Genomic DNA, 24,455 nt, shown 5'->3' on the forward strand with positions numbered 1-24,455 from the left:
ACACTTAACATTATATTTAAATGATTCAATAATCATTTTGTAACTAAGTGTTACAATCCCTGATAAAACATTGCTTCAAATGGTGAAAGTCTTGAGGAATGGCACCCGGAAACTTTACCAACAGGACACATCGTTGTGTGCCTCAACTTCAAAGGGTGTTTCGGTCTTTTATCACAAGCTATTCTGCCATTTCCTTGGTTAGGTTTATAGATAATATTTAAATATTTAAAATTAACTTTTATTATTTTAGGAAATGATAATTACAGTTATAAACCAGGACAAGTTAACCCTATGGCCATATTTGCATTTTTTATGCGTAAACTAGGAGGATAGGAATGTTTGGCATTTGCCAGAGAACACCAAGATTGGCATCTTCGCCACTGGCGACCTGTGCTCTTCACAGATGAAAGTAGGTTCACACTGAGCACATGTGACAGATGTGACAGAGTCTGGAGACACCATGGAGAATGTTCTGCTGCCTGCTTCTGTCAGTAGTTCCTGCAAGACGAAAGCATTGATGCTATGGACTGGCCCGCCCGTTCCCCCAGACCTGAATCCAATTGGGCATATCTGGGATGTCCCGCCCGATCCAGGAGTTGGCAGATGCTTTAGTCCAGGACTTGGGAGAAGATTCCTCAACAGATAATCCGCCATCTCATCAGGAGCATACCCAAGCATTGTAGGGAGGTCATACAGGCACGTGGAGGCCACACACACTACTGAGCCTCATTTTGGCGTGTTTTAAGGGCATTACATCAAAGTTGGATCAGCCTGCAGTGTGGTTTTTTTTTCAATTTTAATTTTGAGCGTGACTCACAATATGGACCTCCATGGGTTGCTAAATTTGATTTCCATTGATAAATTTTTGTCTTTTTTTGTCAGCACATTCAACTATGTGAAGAAACAAAGTATTTAATATAAATTATTCATTCATTCTCATCTGGGATGTCATGTGTATATAAGGATTTTTATATCTATCTACATTTTAACAGTTTCACAGACACAAGGAGGTAAAACTGTTCATATCAAAGAAAAACAAAAACAAATATTTGAGAAAAGGCAGAAAAATAGACAATTTAAAAATGCATATAGAAAACAAATTTTCACATGGCAGAAATGTACTTTCATACTTTTTTTAAAATCTCGATGATCCTCACATGTATGCCTACACTTATTCTGTCTGAACTGCAGTCACAGTAAATCCCATCTCTGACTCTCCCTCTCTGATTGGAAGATGGGTTGTTGTAATGTTTTTTATTTTTGGCATTTCCATGTTTGCCAGTCTGTGTAAAAGTTAGCATAAAACAAAGATATGAGTAAAATACATTAAATAATACAATGTCAAAGTTAATGTTTTCAACTTGTCATTTTTTTTTAAACCAGCCATTTTTCTAGAATAACAAACCTGCCCCCCCACCCCACGAAACCCCCCAAAACAAAACAACCAAACATAAAAACTTGCAGAAGTGATTAGAGCATGCTTGGATTTCTCTAATTGTCATCTTTGCAGAAATAAAGCAAATATTCCATAAACATGTTTTTGTAATTTGTCTGTAATTGTGTTTCTAAAATTCCGTGCAGTGTCTGTAGAAGTAGAAGTGGTAGTCTGTGAAGAGCACCCCCGCGTAGTGATAGTTGGTACTGCAGTCTGCTTGACCCTGAAGAAAGACATTGATAAGCATATACATTATATAGCCCAACAGTCTGTAGGATCCATGTTTCTGTGAAAATATTTATATAAATAACATCAATAATGAAAATTTATATGACAGGCAACATAAAATAAAATGTTTTTATAACACTAATGTTTCCATCAATGTTCTTAGTAAAAGTGAGGATTGTTTAAATAGTGTTTTCATGTTCATGCAGCAAGAAGAGGACTGTGTGTCTTTAAGGTTTCATAACCAGTGAAATGTAGGACTTTTATAGAAGAAAAATTAATAATTTTTGGTTTCTTACAGCCACTGTTGAGCGGAAGTGATACCAGCTTTGATAAAGGCGAGCCACATGAAGAGGCCATTCATGTTCCCCCTGCCGAAAAAAGGCCAAAAAAGGGCAGTTACCATTTATTCAGCAAAACCTCTAATTTTCAGTGGAAACAGTAAAAAAAATGTCACATTAAGGTCAGAAAAACAATTATTTGAAGCTAATCCTGAATGAATGTTTTCATGATCAGTTCTTTGTCATTTGGGGAATTAGCCCATAAAAGTGAAAAATGGCCATACCTACTCAGATAGCAATTAAGAGCCTGGTTGCTGCAACTCATCTGCCAGTTCTCCTCCTTGACAAGTGTAGCGTGGGCCACAGATGCCCACACTACACTTGTCATGAACCATAAGAAGTCTGGCTTGTGACATTTGGGCCAATTGATACCGAAGTGCTAAAAGTACCCCAGATTTTATATCTTTGTAAGATTGGAAGCAATATTAGTAAAATTCTTATTTAGTCTTAAGAACATAAACCAAACTCATCACTTCATATTAGAAGAAAGAAAAAGGCTTCAAACTTCCCCAAATGAACTAAATTCATTCCCAAAGTTAGAAGTTCGAAATTATTCTGAATTATTGACGAAGCTTTACTTAATTTTTGAGAATAATTAAATGGTTTTTGATAAATATAATATAGTTTTTAAGAGACTTAGTATTTAACTTTAAAACAAGGGCAAAATCAAACGATTTCTACAGCTGGGTTGATTTTCATCAGCGCTGCCCTTGATAATTACTTTGACAAGGCTGAAAATTCACTCAAAGTAAGTTTCACAGATCCAGAGAAGTTTATTTCTTCTTTTTTTATTCCAGAATCAGGACTGATTCATTTCATGCCTCAAAACTCACTTAGTAGAAAGAAAACCTCGACATAAATGTAAACATATGACAAAGCATTCGTAATTTTGGTCTTCTGGACAGTCCTCTGTACATCAAGGTTTATGTGTTACTGTGATTAGCATGTTGTCATCCCACTGTGAAGAAAACCTGCCACACATTCATTATTCATCAGTGATTGCCCCACACTTCCTGCATTATTAACCGCCACAGTGACTGAGTTAGTGAACTGGAACCTCAGCGACCCTCAAAACTAATTTCTGCCTAACTGCTGAACAGTGTTGGTCAAGTTACTTGAAAAAAGTAATCAGTAACTAATTACTGATTACTTCCCCAAAAAAGTAATCCCGTTACTTTACTGATTACTTATTTTCAAAAGTAATTAATTACTTAGTTACTTAGTTACTTTTTAAAAACACGATTTACAACCTGAATAGGTGATAAAGCGATAGCTCTTTCAGCCCAATTCTACTTTTTCTGCATAATTCATCATATAAAATGTAATCAAATGGAAAAGTCCCTTTTTAAAACTTGTTTTATTCATTTTAATCTTTTAACTTTATGCATCAAGCAAAAATTTAATTATATGCAACATTCTCTGACTGGAAGAAATTTGTTTAATATTTAAACCTATTTTCTGCACATTCCAGCACATAATTTTTTTTTTTTGTGTGTGTGTTTATACTCACTCTTTCAAATAGATGCAAGTAAAACACAGCAGAAAATAAATAAAATCAAAGACTAGCGGTCCTTTTGCTCTATTTTCACCTGTAAAGCAGGAGTTGGGTAGGCGGAGGTTTACCCTGGTGCAGGTGTGCTGCGGCGGTCAGTGGAAGACTCCGCGAGTTTCTCTGTGAATTTCCCATTTCCTCGTTGCGCACTCGGTGCTTGCTTGGAAGTTTAGGGGTTTTTTGCTGTAAGTTTTCTTCCCACGCAGTGAACAGCGGACGCTAATGTTTTTGTCACTTTTTATGGAATCAAACTCAAAGTAAGGTCAGTACTTCCACGCTTTAAACGCTGCACGCTCATACTCTCTCCCGCACTCGATATATGATCCATTGTTGATCTGCACACAGCTGTTGTCACGAACGTCGCACTTGCTTACGTCACTGTCATGAGACATTCTCGCAAAAAAATCACGGTTTTAGTAACGCAGTAACGCAGCGTTCCTACGGGAAAGTAACGGTAATCTAATTACCGTTTTTGCAATAGTAATCACTTACTTTACTCGTTACTTGAAAAAAGTAATTGGATTACAGTAACGCGTTACAAGTAACGCGTTACAAGTAACGCGTTACTGCCCATCTCTGCTGCTGAACAACCCAGGCCTGATAAATGGAAGAAAACTGATGAATGGATGGATCGATTTTGACCAGCAATGTAACAAAAAACCGATGAAAAATTATCCATTAATTTGCATCTTCACACAGGCTTTTGTGTTTTAATACACAGCATCACAGTAAACAATTATATATATATACATATATATATATATATGTGTGTAGGCAAGAATACCAGAGGCTCAAAACACCAGCTACTGGCAGACCAAGCAGTCAGCCGAGACTGCAGGACCAGACTGACCAACCTGTGCACTGCCTGGTTTGATTACAAGAAGGCCTATGACTCAATGCCCCACACCTGGATCCTGGAATGCCTAGAACTATATAAGATCAACAGGACCCTGAGAGCCTTCATCAGGAACTCAATGGGGATGGAGGCCAACCTCAAGCCCATAGCACAAGTCACCATCAAGTGCAGGATCTACCAAGGAGATGCTCTGTCCCCGCTGCTGTTCTGCATAGGCCCGAACCCCCCCAGTGACATAATTGACAAGACTGGCTACGGATACCGACTACGGAATGGAGCAGTTGTCAGCCACCTCCTGTACATGGATGACATCAAGCTGTATGCCAAGAGTGAACGAGACATCGATTCACTGATCCACACCACCAGGATATACAGCAATGACATAGGAATGTCGTTCGGGCTGGAGAAGTAGTCGGATGGTAACAAAGAGAGGGAAGGTAGTCAGAACGGAGGGGATCAAACTACCAGAAGGCAACATTGCAGACATAGAGGACAGTTACAAGTACCTGGGGATCCCGCAGGCGAATGGGAACCATGAAGAGGCCGCTAGGAAAGCTGCAACCACCAAGTACCTCCAGAGGGTCAGGCAAGTCCTGAGGAGTCAGCTGAACGGTAAGAACAAGATCCGGGCTATCAACATCTACGCCCTGCCCGTGATCAGGTACCCTGCTGGGGTAATAGGCTGGCCAAAGGAGGAGATAGAAACCACTGACATCAAGACAAGAAAGCTCCTTACCATGCATGGAGGGTTTCACCCCAAGTCAAGCACCCTGAGGCTGTACGCTAAGCGGAAGGAAGGGGGCCGGGGACTGGTGAGTGTCAGCACCACAGTCCAGGATGAGACAACGAACATCCAAGAATACATCACGAAGATGGCCGAGAAGAGGCTGGGGTCTATCACACCAGGCAAGACCCCAGGTGCAGGCTGTGTAAAGATGCCCCTGAGACAATCCAGCACATAACAGCAGGGTGCAAGATGCTAGCAGGGCATACATGGAACACCATAACCAAGTGGCTGGCATAGTATACAGAAACATCTGTGCCGAATATGGCCTGGAAGTGCCGAGGTCAAAATGGGAGACGCCCCCAAGGGTGGTGGAGAATGACCGAGCTAAGATCCTGTGGGACTTCCAGATACAGACGGACAAAATGGTGGTGGCTAACCAACCGGACATAGTGGTGGTAGACAAACATGAGAAGACGGCCGTAGTGATCGATGTAGCGGTTCCGAATGACAGCAACATCAGGAAGAAGGAACACGAGAAGCTCGAGAAATACCAAGGGCTCAGAGAAGAGCTCGAGAAGATGTGGAGGGTGAAGGTGACGGTGGTCCCAGTGGTAATCCGAGCACTAGGTGCAGTGACTCCCAAGCTAGGCAAGTGGCTCCAGCAGATCCCGGGAACAACAGCGGAGATCTCTATCCAGAAGAGCGCAGTCCTAGGAACAGCTAAGATACTGCGCAGGACCCTCAAGCTCCCAGGCCTCTGGTAGAGGACCCGAGCTTGAAGGATTGACCGCCCAAAGGGGGCGAGTGGGGAATTTTTTATATATATATATTTTAATTTTCGTGAATTAGAGCACACCATTCTACTTGTTTGTTTGTTTTTTTAAGTTCCAAAAACTGGATGAATTTAATCTATTAAACCATTTTTTTTAATTTAATGTAAATGATAAGAAGTTATACTTAATATTAACTTATATTCTTAAAGATGAAAAAGCCTTAAATTAATGAAAAACAACGAAGAGATTCCCTTATTTTAAAAATGGCATTTATGTTCTAAAGAAGGTAAAAGCTCAAATTACAAATAAAGAAAAACCCTGTTAATTATCCTATTGTTTTGTGTGAAGCTTTTACATTTCAAAATTCATTTTCATTTTTTCTCATTTTTATCTTCATTATTTATTTGTTTTATATTTACATGATGTATATAAGTGACGTTTAGGGAAACTGATTATTGATTCTGACCTGTGTATTTGATGGGTATCTGCTGTCAGACACAGTGCTGATATCCAGCTGAGCAGAACAGACCGTGGACTCATCAAAATTGCACAGATGGACTACTAACTCCTCTGTAGAGCTGCATAAACCAGACACAGATTTATATACACAAACAGAAAAAACATTTATGTCAATGTATTTCAATATCGCATGTAAATTGGCATTTGCAAAAAAAATCTATAGTGTCATTCCAACATTAGCAGATAAAAAGGGAATAGATTAAGCTTAAATATAAATAATAATAACAATAATAACAAGAATAATAATATTAATAATACATGTTTTAATAGCATGTGTGAGTATATTAGGATACTTACTTCATGAGCAGGGTTACTTTCATGTTGACAGGAACAAACTCACTGACAGGAACTCTGAAGATGTATCGACTGGGGCTTAAAGGAAACAACAGAAGTATAACGTTATTTATTTTTACTACATATTTAATTAATAGCACGAGGTAGCATGTATCATTACCGAGGAACTGCAAAAATGTAATTGAGATTTTACTGGCATTTAAGATTAAAGGTCTTTTTGACTTTGACATCGACATCCACTCCACATGCACAGTCAAGCATTACTGCAGCCTGTTTTCTTAAAATATCATTTAAGTTTATATGATTTACATAAATGTAAATCACGCAGAACTTTACTGTCTCAAGTTTAAATCTCTCTTACAACAAACTACCTTTTCACAGTTTTCTCACTCTTTTTACAAAAGTGTCTCCTTGCTAAAGATCTAAGAAGGACGTCCAGTAGATGGAGACAGTTACATCACAAAGGTGTGAAAACTTTCACTGTGGAACTATTTTGCAATAATTGAGTCTATATAAAGACAGTTAGCGTTTAACGTAGTGCTTTAGAAGAGAGTGACATGACTCTCAAAGAATCCTAAAGTGAACTTTATGGGAGAACTCTGCAACAGCAAAGGTAATAATAAGAGCATTTTATTTGTGCATGCTTTTTAAGGCACTCAGGGACACCTTACAAGCAATTATATACCAAAATAACAGTACAGATAAAATAACAGTTGGCAAGCGCCATAGAAATAAAATGTTGACATAGGAAAACCTCAACTGATTTTTTACAACTTGCTGGTGATAGAAGTATAACAAGGAACTCTTGCAAAGAAAAGCGTCTGGACTTCTTTAAGTTACTTGAAGACGTTTCACCTCTCATCCGAGAAGCTTCTTCAGTTCTAAGGTCAAATGGTGGAGAGTCCCAGATATAAACCTAGTGGGAGTATCCCCCCACAGAGGGACAAAAGGACCCCCTGATGATCCTCTAATCGCCTGAGCCAAGGTGTGAAACTGGGTGTGGGTCCCAATCAGCCAGAGTTTCGGGTGTGTTCATTGTGAAACCTGGCCCCACCTTATCATGCGAATTCCTGAGGTCAGATGGCCCAGGATGTGAGTGGGCGTTAAGGCGTCTGGGAAGGGATCTCAAAACTGGATTATAGATGGCAGAGAGTTGGTGTCGTAAACTGCTATCTGCCATCTATAATCCAGTTTTGAGATCCCTTCCCAGACGCCTTAACGCCCACTCACATCCTGGGCCATCTGACCTCAGGAATTCGCATGATAAGGTGGGGCCAGGTTTCACAATGAACACACCCGAAACTCTGGCTGATTGGGACCCACACCCAGTTTCACACCTTGGCTCAGGCGATTAGAGGATCATCAGGGGGTCCTTTTGTCCCTCTGTGGGGGGATACTCCCACTAGGTTTATATCTGGGACTCTCCACCATTTGACCTTAGAACTGAAGAAGCTTCTCGGATGAGAGGTGAAACGTCTTCAAGTAACTTAAAGAAGTCCAGACGCTTTTCTTTGCAAGCTCCTTTGACTACGATGACCTGGATGACTGAGAACCTTCACAGACAACAAGGAACTCCTTAAAATTAAAATTTACGAGATTTGAAATTAAATTTTGCTAGTGGTTCTCTACATGTTCATATTCATATTCCGTGACCACTGAAAATAAAGGCAATAGTTAAAATGACAGCTCAAAGGTGTAGAGTGGCCAAAGAAGATTTTGGGAGTGCATTCTTTCTTTATTACGCCCAGGATCCACACAAATAATTAACAAGGGCCACCAATTTGCCCACGAGCTACACTTGGAGAGCCATGGGCTTAGGATGAGATTTAACCCATAAATGTTTGATATTGGGACAAAGTCCACTTTATTTGGCTCTCATGGTGAATCTGGTTATTTAACAAGCTCGCAAAAGCTGAAACACCCTTTTTACAGCAGTGTTATCAAATGAAGAATTTACTAAACAGTCTATAACCTGCATACAATCACAGTGTGTTTATGTTCGCTTTCTCTACTTACCCACATTCGTCTCTTAGGCAGTATTTTCTGTCAATCACCAGCTGGCTTTCTTTGATCATGATAGAATGGATAGTGGTGTTCGTCCCTGATAGAAACAGAAAAACAGATTTTTTTTTAAAGAAAAAGAACAAAGAAAATAATAGGAGCATTACTGGTGTCACTCAGACTGGAGTTCTCATGCAAGTAAATGATGATAAATGAAAAATTATGAAGTTTATGACCAGAAACAGCATTCAAAAATCCAAGTCCAGGAATTCAAGGTTCAAGTTTAGACATGTAATAAACGTCCTTTATTTTAGTGGACTAGAAACATTAGGCAATGCATCATCTTCCCGGTGACCCAGTATATACTGCTGCTACATGCACTTATGAAACCTCATGCCAATCAGGTTCAGATCAGGCAGAGCACTCACACTCCTCCAAGTCTCACTGTTATTGCCCAAAAGACTGTTCCCCAACCCAAAAGCACAAGGAATGTCGTGGACATCAAGAAAGGGGAGGAGAGAGAGGAGGATGCATGTGGGCAAATAATGTAAAAAATGGCTCCTAGGAACATTTGGCGTTGTTCTTACTCTAGTTCTTGCATTAAGTTACATATTGCAGCAATAGACGGCAGAAGAGCAACCACTGCCCAAACACTGTGGACCCACGAATTGGTTTTATATTGGTTTTCTGGGTATATTTTTTGGCTTTTTCTCTGCACGTTTTTGCTGTGTAAGATTATAACTTTCAAGGATTTGGCTCCCTTCCTATTCTAGTACATCTACATGGAAGAGAGATAAACGCGTTGTGGCCAGCCTCTTTCCTCTCAAGATTAGCATAAAAAAGCCTGCTAAATCTTAATCCAGTTATTTACCAAATGCATGGATTAGAGATGAGCTGCTGATAACATTGGGACTGAAGGAGGAGGGCTTGACGGCTAGGCCACGCGAGCAAGCAGGCCTTCAGAGGGAACAGGATTGGCATCAGCGGGACTGAAAAGCAGCTAAAGCTGGGAGGGTCTCCTCCCTGACTCCATCCAAGCTCTGTTTGCCTTCTAAGTAATACTGATAGGATCAGAAACCCGGACTATTTAAACAAACGTCCCTATAGCCAGTTTTGGCAACTGAAGATTGATCCACCAAGGCATCTGCTTACAATCAGTCCACAAAGTATTAAACCCCTATGGCTCCTCCTGTGGGACCAGAGGAGGATTGAGCCATTTGGTGCATTCATGCTGAACCCAGAGGAGTTGCATGCATTAAGACCCGGTGTGCTCTGAAACCGAGCCCTCGCCCACTGTCAGGCCCAGGCCTAGACTGGGGTACTAGTATCCCTGGTCGAGGTGAGGCTTCATGAATCCTTGTTGAAGGATCTTTTGAATAACACTTTGTTTTTCCCTTCTAAGTTAAAATCAGTCAAAAATCTCTCAATAACTTTAATACATGAATTGAAACTATATAAAATTTTACTCACAGTCTCCAGCACTTTTCAGCTGTCCATAAAAATCTTCAATGCTTTTTTCTGAGGAGCAGAAATATCAAATGGTGAACCAAAAATCAGTTATGATGAAATAATTTTTTAACGTAAGCAAGAACTAGAGAGTGAAATAACTTTACCTTTCATAACAGGTATTTCTGTTGATTTGGAGATGTTGATGTTTGAGTTAGTGGTGCCCTCTGTTGATGACGGGCAGCAGTACACCTTATCACAGTATAGTAGATCACAGAAGTCCACAGCAGGGGGCCAGAGGCCAGGAGTACCAGTTGGCAGGACTGGAAGAGATTTATCGTATTATTACTTTGTTTTCTCTGTTGCCACTGCTATTGGAATTCAGAAGCACTGAAAAAGCTCGGATACTCGGATTAAAATAATTTAATCTGAGTATTTAGGTGAGTGTATTTAGGTCTCTATCTGATCTCTAAATGCTTATAATACTATTTACACCATTATTTGTCTTTGTCTTTTTGGCTTTAGACTCAGTGTTAAAAGGCATCACATTACCTGTGCTGGTCCATGATGAGGTTTGCAGAGGAGTCTCAGTGGTATTACTAACACACAAAAACATAAAACTTGTTGGTTAACATAACAATAATAATGCAGACAAGCTAACAGGTACTACATTTCAGAACTTTTTAGTCCCCTTCATTTTCATTTGTCATTTCAAGGGGTAAATAATGCTGGAGCTTGCCAAACAAACAAACTTTGACACTTAAAAATAGTCCAAGTTCTATCAGCGCCAATAAAATGATCAGTGTGGCTGTCTTCCCAGGTGCTATAATAAAGTCTGGATATTTAGGATTTTTTTTTTGCTTTACAAAGTGAAGTAGAGTTATCGGGAAGCTAGCCAACTAATAGAAATTTGAAGATGATATATTATGTTCTGACCAAAATATGTATAAAATAACTAAACTGTACAGCATTTCTGTGACGATGGACATGAATGAAGACAAAAACAAAATACCAGTTATGTTTGGAGGGTTAGTTAAGGGCCATTTGACATATGAGGCTACCTGGTGGCTAGTTACGGAACAACGGCAAGGCTAACGTAAGAGAAGAGGGTAGACTTCCTCTCAATAAATGTCCATATTGAGACAAATGTCATCATATAGCATAAATGCGTCAAAAACAATCAGAACAGCCAAGAGAATCTCAGGCGAATCTCTGAGATGACCTAGCTACAACAAGAGGATAGTTATCGATCTGTTATGGTGTGGTTTCCATTACTTTCTCTGTGAAAGTTCTAAAATCCACTGGAAGTTTAACCAGCCTGAGAACGATTCTTTTGGAAGTATTCAAATAAATGCACAGTAGGTTTCAAACAAACAAAAACAAAAATGCCCTGCACATGAAGTGAACAGGGGGAGGGGGCTAGCAAAAAATGTTTGGGAACCACTGCCTTAGTGTATCTGAAACAACATATGTAATGATGGTGATTTGGAACTGTTTCAGTGACGAGGAATCACTATGAAAGCTGTTATTGTTTACCTGTTTCCAGGAATGGTTCCAAAATCTTCCTCCTTCACGTTAACTAGGTATAGAGTGGTGATGGAGATGACACTGCACACACAAACACATTACAATATAGATTTTCTTTCTTTCTTACTTTAACATATCATTTCTAAGTGACATCATATCTCACCAGAAAGCCATAGTGGCCAGCAGAGCGAAGACGCTTATCTGAAAGACTTTATGCCGCAGGCACCGTCTGTATTTGTGACTTGTCTCCTCCCTTTGCACTTTTTCAGTCTTACATGCATCAGGTATTGATATTGTTGACATGCTGCTGTGTTTCTGAGGTCTCCTGTTAGAAATAACATAAACACTGCTTCATTTTCAAATCACAGAATAAATTTTCCAAAAAAAGGAAGAAAATTAAAACTCTACTCCTGCTCCTGAAATCCATCCCTCCACATGCTTCTTGAAGGATGGAAGATAGAGCTCCTTTAAGATTATAACAATAAACTATATTTATTTGAATAGTGATGAGTGTATCCATGACATTTAGCAAAGTTAAGAGGTTATTTTGTACAGAGGTGAACGACAGTCCTTCAACTTTCTACAGGGATATCGGCTTAAGGTACTACTATATACATTTCTTAAGATGCCTTTCAACTAGCCCAAGATAAGACCTAAAGCTATAGTAACTGATCCCTTGGATGTTATATAATCTGTTACCTGTGGTGATTTCTTGTCTATTAATGCCTTTCAGTGTTACCCACAGTAGCCTTCAGAAACTCAGTTGTCCTTGACCTGTGCTTCGCACTGATATAGTACAGTAATGTTGCAATAAAGATTTCATGAGTCATTTTCCATGGTGCTATATACTTTGTAGTATGACTCTGCCTTTAGACATAACCATAATGGAGTTATTTGAATTGTTTCTGAGAAATTATGAAATGCATCCTTTTAAATATTATATTTCCTTTAAAGGATGCATTTTATGATATTGTAATATTCTGTTTTGATCCATTTTAGCATTCAACAATTTGTGAAATTGAACTCATGAATGTAACAGTTAAGAAGGTTTGCTAAGACAAACTCTTTCACTTAGTTGAATGGAAAAGGTTTGCTTGACATTTTTGCAAATGTATTAAAAATAAAGAATACAAATATTACAAGTACATACATAACACTCAAAATTGAGCTCAAGTACATCATGTTTCCTCTGATAATCTGTCAGATGTTTCTGTAAGTCATTTGGAATCCACCTGTGGTAAATTCAGTTGATTGGACATGTCTGCATAAGATCTGATAGGTGAAAGTGAATGTCAGAACAAAAATCAAGCCATGAAGTCCAAGAAATTGTTTGTAGACCTCTGAGATAGGATTGTATCTAGGCACAGATATGGGAATTGGTACAGAGAAAGATCTGCAACACTAAAATCTCCAGTGAACACAGTGGTCTCCATCATTCAAAAACAGAAGAAGTTTGGAACCAACAGGATTCTTCCTAGAGCTGACCACCAGCCAGTCTAAGTAATTGGCTTAGAAGGACCTTAGTCAGGGAGGTGACCAAGAACTCAAGGGTCACTCTGACAGAGAGCCTTTGTTGCTCTGTGGAGAGAGGAAAACCTTTCAGAAGGACAATCATTTCTGCAGCACTCCACCAATGATGATGAGTGGCCAGACAGAATCCACTCCTCAGTAAATGGCACCCGAAGGACGCTCAGACCATGAAAAACAAAATTCTCTTTGACTTGAATACCAAGTGTTTTCTGGAATAAACCAGGCACTGCTTATTACCTGGCCAAAACCATCTCTACCGTGGTGGTGGCAGCGTAATGCTGCAGAGATGTTTTTCAGCAGCAGGAAGTGGGACACTAGAAAGGAGTAATGAAAAGATGAATGCACTGTATAGAGAATTGGTGAAAACTTGCTCCAGATCACTCTGGACCTTAGACTGGGGTGAAGGGTCATCTTCCAACTGGACAGCGACCCTAAGCACACAGCCAAGATAACAAAGGAGCGGCCTCAGGACCACTCTGTGAAAGTCCTGGCCGAGCCAGCGCCCGACTTGAACCTCATTAAACATTTCTGAAGAGATCAGAAAATGTGCACCAACACTCCCCATCCAACCTGATGAAACTGGAGAGGTTCTGCAAAGAAGAATGGGAGAAACTGCCCAAATATAGGCGTGCCAAGATTGTCCCATCATACTCAAAAATACTTGTCAGCCATTTTACGCTACTCTTTCAAGAATTCTTGAAATACAAAGACTACTTCAAATTAAGACTGAAGAATTCACTTGGATGAATGACAAAACATTTCTCCCACTGAAAACGCAACATCCAGATGAACAAAATGAAATTTCTGGCATTTCCTTACCTGGATGATTGGGCATGCATCAATACATTTCTTGGGTTAACTCTGGCTAATATTAGATTTTGTTTGATCATCTGAAACATCTGTGAACAAGGGTGGAAAATATGCTGAAACTAAGAAATCAGGAAGGGGTCAAATGCTTTCTCATACCACTGGAAGTGATTCTTCCATGGTTAGGGCTGTTCTCCCTGATAGACACAGAAATTGGTGATGTGCATGGCTTCAAGACTTCAGACTGTCATCGACTGCAAAAGATCTTTATCGAAGCAGAACAATCCTTATCAGTTTGAGCCTCACAAAATGAAAACTGTGTATGAAAGCAGCTTAACACAGTTTTGTTGAATCTCCTAAACCTGAATTCTTCACACAAGAAGTGTGTGAAGAAGTGTCATTCTCTGAATACATATGGATGTAACTTTAAGTGATAGATGGATGAAGGTAAATACCCAGTGGATCGTAGGCTACCCGTCAGACTCTTCAGCTTTGCCAGTCGACGGTTCCAGACCTCAAGTTCGTTGATACGAGTTTCCAGGTTGTCAGTGAGCTTTGACAGCTGCTGCACTGCGCCCACATTTTCCATGAAGATCTGCTCCTGGAAGAGGAGAGGGAGGGCGTTAGTGCTGGTTGCTAACATCACTGCAGGATGTAGTTATCAGGCAACCATTATACTTTCAAAATGTTACCTTAAATGTTTCTTCTAATGACAACCATTTTTTTCCCTTGTGTTGTGTGTGTGCATGCAACCAATGTAAGATTTGAAAATCACTAAAGTAACCTAAATTTGGTTGTATTTGAAGAGTAGTATAAATGTAGAGTATCAGTAAAAAAAAACAAAAACCAAAAAACATATACATGTATATATATATATATATATATATATATATATATATATATATATATATATATATATATATATATATATATATATTAGGGGTGCAACAATACATGTATCGGTATTGAACCGTTCGATACAGTGCTTTCGGTTCGGTACGCATATGTATTGAACAATACAAAAATTTTTATTTATTTTATCAACTTTTCTTCTGACGATGCTGTCTGTGTTGAGCGCTCAGTGGATCTGCGTTCGACTACTCGGCCTAGGCTGCACTGTCGAGTGCAGATCCACTGAGCGCAGCACAAGCTAGCAAGACAGGAGCTAAGCTCGTTGCAACATGGCAACTGCCTCAACGCTACCCGAAACTGAACCTCCCCCACCCTCATTCAGATCTGGCGTTTGGAACTATCTTGGTTTCCATGTGAAGCATGACCCTGATGGTAAGTGTGTCATGGACAAAAGTAAAACAGTATGTCGGATGTGCCACACAATGCTCAATTGGTGGGAACTAGTGTGTTAGCGCAGTTAGCTTGTTAACGTGTTGACGCCGTCCAGCCCCATGCATGGGGTGATCCGCGGTAACTCATTAATGGACATTTGCCGCGTTGTGGCATTAACGTCATTTTAACGAGATTAACGCTGACAGCACTAGTGGGAATACAACGAATATGACTGCACATTTACTCCGACATCATCCTAGTGCAAAGACAAGTGGAAGCAGACAAAAACAACAAGCATGCATGCTACAAACTTTACCCGAGTCATTTAGACAGCCGTTAGCACGTGATTCTCCTTATGGGGACCTGATATGTTTAATATGCTGCTGAGAATATAGCCCAGAAGAAGCGTTTAGTATAGCTTTTATTTTGGAAAGAGCCATTTCTCTATAATAAACTCTCTTTTCCAAAGATGAGTGATTTCTCGATCAGATAGATTTATTTTTTTTATTATTTTGTTGTTTCAGCAACATTAAATTTAAAAACTACTTTTGAGTTAAAATATATATTTATAATTTTAATAAATGACAAATTAAAAAGGCATGAACCTTTCTTTGTGTTGAAAAAAATATCGAACCGTGACACCAAAGTATCGAACCGAACCGTGAATTTTGTGTATCGTTGCACCCCCAATACATATATATGTGTACATATATATATATATATATATATATATATATATATATATATATATGTAAGCACTTCTTACCTTGTCCACCATGAGGAAGTTATTAATTTTCTCTCCATCAGAACAGATGACATCTCCAACGTCTTTCACTGCACACGGCAGCAGCTCTTTTACCTCCTGAGCTATAATACCTAAATATCAGAAGACACATGGATAAATATAGTATATATATTTTATATATATATTTTGATATATTTTTCATATTATTTTGTTACAGTATTAAAATCCATATTTTTGGGGGTAAATTTACCGGTGTATAGAGCTTGACCCAAGACTAGACGACTGTCTACCCAAAGGGTTGCTTCATAAAGTGTCTCATGACATGAAGATGGTCACCCAAATGTTGTGTTCTTATCACCACATTGTTGTCATCTTGTCAACAAATGTGTGCATGGTGAATGCAGTTGTAAGGTCACAATTTGGTGCTCAATTGATTTGCCAAATATATAAATATATATAAATATTGTGGGATTTGTACAAAATATTTGTAGACACCATATTGATGTTGGCACTCGCAATGCCCTAGGCAATGTTTATGCAAAGTTTCATCAAGATTGGGCCACTCGTCTCAGAGGAGAATAGAAAGATTCAAACATATGGTATGATCAGCATGATGAATTGCAGCACCTGTCTGGTGGGTGTAGTCTATTCCCATTTTGGAAGCAAACTCTGGTTTATAATCAAACTCGACTATCTTCATCTGATTAATTCTCTTCAGCTGCTGCTCAGAGTCGACCTAATAAGTAAAAAGAGGAACACATTTTTGGTCATTTTTAATGTGTAAAGTCAGAGGGACAATAGGACAAACAGAATTCAGCTGAACCACTGAATAAATGCCAAAGATATCAGTGGTGGTCTTTAAGACATTGCCTTTTTTAATTATACTAAAGCTACTTAACTGTCGATTCAGATTCTACAGATTTCTGTGCTAATGTAGATACTACTACAGAAGACTAGAGAGTCGAACATCAACCACAAATGAAAAAGCTACCTGCTACAAATGGACAAAACTCATCATTTAGATATTCAGATAATGAAATATATTTTTTTCACCTGCTGTATGTTCTCCTTAGCGCGACAGTCAGATGGCTGCATGATGGTGCCCATCACTTTGGCGTTACCGCAGACAACCAGTGCCTCATCAGGGGAGTCGGTGTTGATGCCCACCCGACCCTGACACACCAAATCTTCCTGCACCACTCCGCGCTGCCACATTGTGTCCCCATCCGTCTCAAACTGACCAGGGTTAGATGCCTGTGGGAAAGATTTATTTATTTTTAATGGAATCTTAAACTTTTTAATACCGTCATTGAGTTATTGGTTTATCAATTTTTGGTTCATAGACGTATTTTTTTACCCTGACAATAATCTTCTCCGACACCAAAGCTGTCAGGGGAAAACTCTCATCTTTGACTACAGCATACAGACCAACCACCATCTGAAAATACCTGAATAAGCACACACAATTATCACTGTTATCTACTGCTGTTATGCCTTCATTAATTTTTTTTATATTTATACATTTACAAACCTCTGGTCAGGGTTTGGTTTGCCTTTTTTTCGCATGTTGTTGGCCGTCGTCTCGCTGAAGTGCAGTCGGCCAAGTGTTACTCTGGTTATTTTGCCACCGGGTAGACTGACCCTGGAAGTTTTGATAGCATTATGTTTAAAATGTTGTATTTGCCACATTTTTAACTGTATCATCGGCCCTTTGGTAGTCTAGATAGCTTGCCAGAGGCTTAATAATTTGACAACAAAGGCCTAAATCAGATCAATCCATCCAAGGTCTTCTGCTTATCAAATTCAGGATAAGACAGTTTTGGTCTTGAAAAATGGAGTGTTGGAAAAAAAAATGGAATGTTCTAAAATGCTTTTCTCCTTCAACACCCAGCTGCTTTCTTAAACATTGAACTGCTTTACATCATACTGGACTGTCTTCCATGAAGACAATAAGGCTCAAACATTATTCAGGCAAAAGAAAAGCTTTTCTACAGTAGTTAAGTCATATGTATCTGGTCAAAAACATGGACTTTAATACTGTTACATACCTGACTGGATGAAAGGGTTTTTTGCTGCGGTCAGGTTGAGATTGTTCAATGGTCACAAGGTGACTTGGAGTTTCCAGCTTGATAAGAAGGAGACAAACAAACATTACACAGATGAGTAATGTCGAAAAGCATACTAAGTATTTGCATGTATGAATTGGGTGGACAAGACCAAAGAGCTGTCAAAGGATGGTAGGAACAAGATTTTAGACCTGAACACGGCAGAAATTAGCTACTAACCCATCAGTAAGAAGCTTGGTGAGAAGGTGGCAACTGTTATTGTGATTATTTGGAAATCAAATAAATAGAAGATGACCATCAAATGTCCAGAGTCTGAAGCTCCATGCAAGAGGTTGCCTCATGGATCATAAGAAAGGTGGTGGTTTAGTCCAAAACTACAGGTGAGGAGTTTATTAATGATCTAAAAGCAAAACACCATAATGGACGGAAATCTTGCAGCACCTGCAAGGTCTTTGGCATCAACTCGACTCACTGTGTTTGGCAGAATGGAGGTGGGAACATAATACTTTGAGGCTGTGTTTCTCCTACGGGCACAGGATGACTTCACCCCACTGAAGTTATCTTGTACCCTTAGCCATGTAATGTTCATTGGCCCCTCAATGGAGTTTCACCATTTTCATAGAGTATTATTATGCATCTAAACCGCCTTTGATTTAAAACTAATGTTTAATGTCTGCACGATTATTTTTCCTTCTTTAACTGAAAGTAAATGTATACACACCTTAACCCCGAACACTTTTATCTGGAAAAAGTTGATTTCCTGTGGCCCACTGGCCGTTTTGATGTACTGTGGCTCTGCATCCACACCAATGTGAACAGTGACCTGAAAGTGGTTCTTCTTTTGGCAAACAAAGGACTCGTCAGCTGTGGAGTAGTTGAAGCCTTTATCTGTATCAACGTGGTAGGCAGGAGGAGACCTAAAACACAGTGATGCTGGTAAACCATGTCCTTGGTCAAGAAAGGCTATCTTTGCAGTAAGAGACTGGGTTGATCCTTGACTCACAGTGTCTGGTAGTTGCTGTCGTGCAAAGTGCTCCACTGTTCTGGCCTGTACTGTTCCCAAGATGGTAGTTGATAGGATCCCACACCCATTCCACCAACACTTGCAGTGCTCCCCACACCACCATGAGTTCCTTCACCATCAGAGCAGGAGGTGCCAACTCCTGCAGATGGTTCCTCAGACTCTGATCTCCTCCTTTTTTTCCTCTCTAAGGTGCTGAAACAGGAGAAGACAGATTCAAAGCTCCAACGGAGTGCCACAGGGCTTAATCTTAGGTCCACTGCTATTTCCTTTTTACATGCTTCATCTTTGTGGCATTTTTATGCCAATAATATGTACACACACATTTTTATATCAATAACAGTATTCTGTGTATACCAATAGCAACTGTAGCATACTATATCATGTGACTTAATGGGATTAAATTCTAAATGTCAAAAACTTTCCGCATTTCAACAATAATTTAATATTTATTTTAACTGATCAAACTCCATCCACTTGTTCCGGCTGTCAATCAGTCTAAATTCAAGAATATTTTCTCAGCCTTCTTTTGCAGACTCACTCTGTCATTGCATAACTGATTTAAAATGTAAGTAATTCAGGACTGTCTCTCAAACACATGCCATGCCTTCTTTATCTTTATGGTTTGGATTGTATCCCATGGTTTCTGTTACCTCGCTGTCAACTTTTAGGACTATTTCTTCAGACTGTCATTTACATGATCACAATTCCACCTACTGTAAAATAAAATGACCACATTGTGACGTAATAGCGTCATAAAGCTGAATATCTGCTTACCAGGTTTGTAGTGTGGAGGCAGAGCCCGGCATATGGGTTGGAGAGGGTGTGGTTAGATTTGGGAGCAAGCCTGGTCCAGTGCAGGCTGTGGTGTAGGTGTTTGAAGGTGGTAAAGGTGGAGAAGGAGGTGTGGGTGGGGTGTAAGATTGCGAGTATTTCTCTGAACTTAGATAGCGTGATTGTCCAGGTGAGTTATGTGTGTGGTGCTGCTGCAGAGGAGCAGGTGGTCCAGGTGGTCCAGGTGGAGCAGGAGGGGCAGGTGGACTCCCAGACTTGATATAAGTGTTTGTGAGTCCCAAAGTACAAAGCTGATCATGAGTCAGCTCGCTGGGGTTGGAGGGGGCAGGCCGTTGACCCTTAAAGTGACAGGAGGAGGAAGCAGCAGATGCATTTGTGGGTTGAAATGCCTCCTGCGTGGTTGGCTGGTTGGACCAATAGGATGACATGTAGCGGAGGTTCCCTGATTAGAGAAGAAAATGTCTTACAAAAGCTTTTTTGTTTCACAAATTATTTGTGATAAAACATGATTATTATGAGCCTCAAGTCATTGTCATTTTTATATCTTGAACAATTAGCACAGATGTGCATGTGCCTGATGTTTGGGAGGTCTCTTTGCTGGCACAATCATCACAACAAGAGCAACCAGTCACTCACTCCCAAGGTAACAGGTTTGTAGTTTTTTCACACATAACGAGGAAGATTACACTTGTTGGAATGAATAATTTGTACTAGATTATTAGATTACAAGTGAAGAATGCGTCTGCAGACTCAAGGGGCTGTTAAAGTTTACCTTCAAATCCCTACTGTAGCGGTGTTGTAATTATTATTTCAGTTATGAATAGCTATCAGGTTTGATCAGGTTTGTTTTTCAAATGTTAATAAATGTTTTTCAAATGTTAATAAAACCAGTGCTCTTGTCAGCGTGCGGTCTATGCGAGAAAGGAATGTGAAAAAACGAAATTTGTTGTCTCTTAAAATGCAAATATTGCATATAAAAATGCATGTCTGATGTGTGTAAATGGTACCTGGAATCTGTGCAGGTGACCAGGCCTCTGAGCCCGAATCAGGAGGAGACTCGGGCAGCATGCTGGGAGGAAAAAAACAACATGAAGAGCAATTCTTATTCATATTTAATATAAATGTTTAATTGTGTTGTGCATTTACAGCCTTCCCTTTGGTGATAACCAACCAGCTGAACACTGACTTAATGTTTGTTGTCTAAGAGAATCTCCTCCAGGGAGAAATGATGATATTCATATTTAGTTCTGCAGCTTCAGGATGAACTGTTTCATGCAGCAAAATACGAGGAAACCTTCTGCAGCTGATAGTGAACTTTGTAACTGAGATATATTCAAATGATTATCGGGCAATTAAAATATTGAAATACAGTCAGGACTGCATTTTATAGACCCTACATCATAACTGTAGGGTCATGACCCTAACAGGAGGAGGACTGAGTTCATGCTGTCAGACAGAAATAAAATCGGATAATTGTACCTCAAAGCCACTCTCAGAAAAATACGCAAAAAAGTACAAAATTAGAGAGGTATTAAAAAAAGGTTCCTATCCACATTAAAGGACATTTCAAATGTTTAAACCTCTTTTTTTCACCTCCAAAAGAGCAACAGATGAAAAACATGATCTCAAAGTGTCGATGTGTCTTTGAGGGTGACTCTTACAAGCTGATGGGGTCCACATCGTTGCTGAGGTACTGCTCCAGCATGCTCGTGTCAACCGCGACAGAGCTGTCCAACACACCGCTCACATCCTGACCTGAACACACACACACACACACACACACACACACACACAGAGGAAATTACAACGACATTTTCACAGTCGTCACAAACACAAGCCAAATGTAACCGCGTTAGGAATATTTGCTCTCTATGACATCAAACAGATCCAATAGTATTTGAAACTCTGGTGATGTTTCTCACAAGTATATGACAGAAAATAAAGAAAAGGAGAGCAGACGCATCTTAATAATTTGTTCCATTATTTATCAAAAGTCCCTCTGATATAATCAGTGGTGTTGAATAACATCCAGTTTCACACATGCTGCTATATTGGCCCACATAACATGAATGATAAAGTTCACCTGCACACACACTCATCAATAATTTTTGATCTTATCAGCTTTGTGACAATATGGAACTAGATAAGGTACTGTACATGTTAACCAGTTAACCAGTTAACCTACTGTCAGTTGGTGGGTTTCTATTTTTAGGGTCAGACTAAAAGTGAAGGCTAAAATGAAATAAAACTCACAGACAACAATGAACTGCTCAGACTTTCAGGACTCTTTTAGATCATGGGAATGTTTCTGTAGAAGTCCTTAAGAATTTCTGAACTGTCCTTATTGAGGATCTTAACTTCCCAGTAACTCATCCAAACCTTCTTCCAAGCTCATCTTTAGAAATCCATACAACCCTCTTAATAGCAGGCTTATCAAGCGTTCCTGGAACTGTCACATTACCAACCTTAAAGTCACCTCACAAGAGAATTTTATCCTGCTTAAAGACATCAGCACTTTCACCGGAAAATCCTCAACCATCCTTACGGATTCTCACAGCACGACCCACCCCTTAAATCCAAACCTCAGGCTTTCACTCATTCTGTGATATTCGCCGGTGACGTGCTGCTAATGTTAGGAGGATATCCCACCATTGAAGAACTGCTGCAGCGCCTCGTTCTCTCCCAGGACCTGGGCTGGCAGCCGGCTGGCTTCAGGATCCATTCAGCACAGTAGGGGGCACTGCAGCGGCGGAGCACGGGATGAGGAGAAAGTCCAGCAGAGCTCTTCACACTGAGAATAAACAAAAAGGTAAATTTTTATTGAATTATTATTATTTTTACCAGCACACACAACAACAGGGCGATGATGAAAATGAAAAGATGTTAATAACCGCTGCATGTTGACGATGTTTGTGCAAAGCTTTTTTGGCCCACCGTCCAAGAAGGAGGAAGGGTACATACAGACTTACATATATGCATGCATCATTATAGTGAGATTAAAGAGACAAAATGTGATCACAACATAAAATTATGAGGTGCCGTAAGGGACATTATTACTGAAACGCTCTCACACACACTACTGAAACGCTCTCACACACACTACTGAAACGCTCTCACACACACAACTGAAACGCTCTCACACACACTACTGAAATTTTAGCTCTCACACACACAACTGAAATGCTCTCACACACACAACTGAAATGCTCTCACACACACTACTGAAATTTTAGCTCTCACACACACAACTGAAACGCTCTCACACACACTACTGAAACGCTCTCACACACACTACTGAAACGCTCTCACACACACTACTGAAATTTTAGCTCTCACACACACAACTGAAATGCTCTCACACACTCCACTGAAACCAGAGGCATTTCCGCTGAACAGGAAGTTGTTTCCTGACAAGGAAACTGATGGAAAAAGTGGCATATTTCAAAACACTACAAGGATGTCTACTCAGCAACCTGCTAGTACAGCAGTCCCCAACCTTTTTTGCGCCACGTAAACGATATAAAAATAAAAAAACGATAAATACCATGAAAACCATAAATTTCAAACTCAAGCCTCAACTCTTGCGACCCGGTACCAAACGACTCACAGACCGGTACTGGTCCAGGACCTGGGGGTTGGGGACGGCTGATCCTTGTTTAATAAAATAGTATACAGGATTAGACTTTATTTTGAAATGTGATTTTGCGGTAAATAAAATCCCCATAAAGATATCAAACTTTCCAAAACAGACTTTGCATTTTTGGGAAAATGAGATTTACCCACAACCTCTCCCCATAATTCAACCTTATGGAATAATAGGGTAATAACACTTAATCAAAAATCAATTTTCGAGAGTGACTGGTTTGAACAAAAAGATTATATTCATAACAGATTTGTTGGATGATAATGGTGTCATTCTAAGTTACACAGACCTTTCAGAAAAATATTGTCTAAACTGTTCTCAAAGAGAATATAACAAATTTTGTGAACTGGTCCCACTGCCTCTGCTTCATTTGATTAAAATTTTTATGATATACAATAATTTCTCATCAGTGCTCCCAAATTTATTGCTAGGGCAATGTCAGCTGTTTGATAAAAATGCAATAAGAAATTTGTTATTAGTTTCTTCAGAGACAAAATATTTCATAGTTACAACAGAATGGTTACAGTGCATGGTTCTAATTTAGTTATTTCATATACACTGGATAAAGCATACTAAAAATTTATGAAATAGCCTATTCTACCTAAAGTTAAAGAAACACACGTTAAACAAAATTAATCCTGTGGCAGAATTTCTAAAAAAAGAGATTTGGCTTTGAGGTGGATCAGTGTTCTTTTTGTACTGATGAAAATGAAACCCTAGAACATTTTTTTTTTCTATGCCCTATCACACAATGTATTTGGTGCAACTTAAAAAATTGGATTTCCCTAAATATTAATGATGTGCCACTATTTGAATTACATCATAATTTTTTTATATGGATCATCTAGCATTGGGTGTCTCAGACATT

General features: G+C 39.4%; 1 protein-coding gene across 1 annotated transcript; it reads right to left on the bottom strand.

The window, feature by feature from the left end:
- Nucleotides 1–1,565: 1,565 nt before the first annotated feature.
- Nucleotides 1,566–22,672, bottom strand: myrfl (myelin regulatory factor like). Its single transcript, XM_084909723.1, has 23 exons — nucleotides 22,594–22,672; nucleotides 21,606–21,699; nucleotides 20,952–21,013; nucleotides 19,927–20,386; nucleotides 19,132–19,344; nucleotides 18,850–19,045; nucleotides 18,111–18,187; nucleotides 17,594–17,704; nucleotides 17,420–17,510; nucleotides 17,116–17,316; nucleotides 16,690–16,798; nucleotides 16,084–16,193; nucleotides 14,489–14,634; nucleotides 11,860–12,021; nucleotides 11,706–11,777; nucleotides 10,722–10,768; nucleotides 10,337–10,492; nucleotides 10,194–10,241; nucleotides 8,739–8,823; nucleotides 6,726–6,800; nucleotides 6,376–6,487; nucleotides 1,960–2,031; nucleotides 1,566–1,658 (listed from the first exon to the last, which is right to left on the bottom strand). The coding sequence occupies exons 1-23, from the start codon at nucleotides 22,664–22,666 to the stop codon at nucleotides 1,566–1,568; spliced, it is 2,865 nt and encodes a 954-aa protein (XP_084765849.1). The 5' UTR covers nucleotides 22,667–22,672.
- Between the last annotated feature and the right edge of the window lie 1,783 nt (nucleotides 22,673–24,455).

The sequence above is a fragment of the Perissodus microlepis genome, chromosome 17, assembly GCF_051167445.1.
Source record: "Perissodus microlepis isolate ML-2025 ecotype Zambia chromosome 17, ASM5116744v1, whole genome shotgun sequence".
Taxonomy (NCBI): domain Eukaryota; kingdom Metazoa; phylum Chordata; class Actinopteri; order Cichliformes; family Cichlidae; genus Perissodus; species Perissodus microlepis.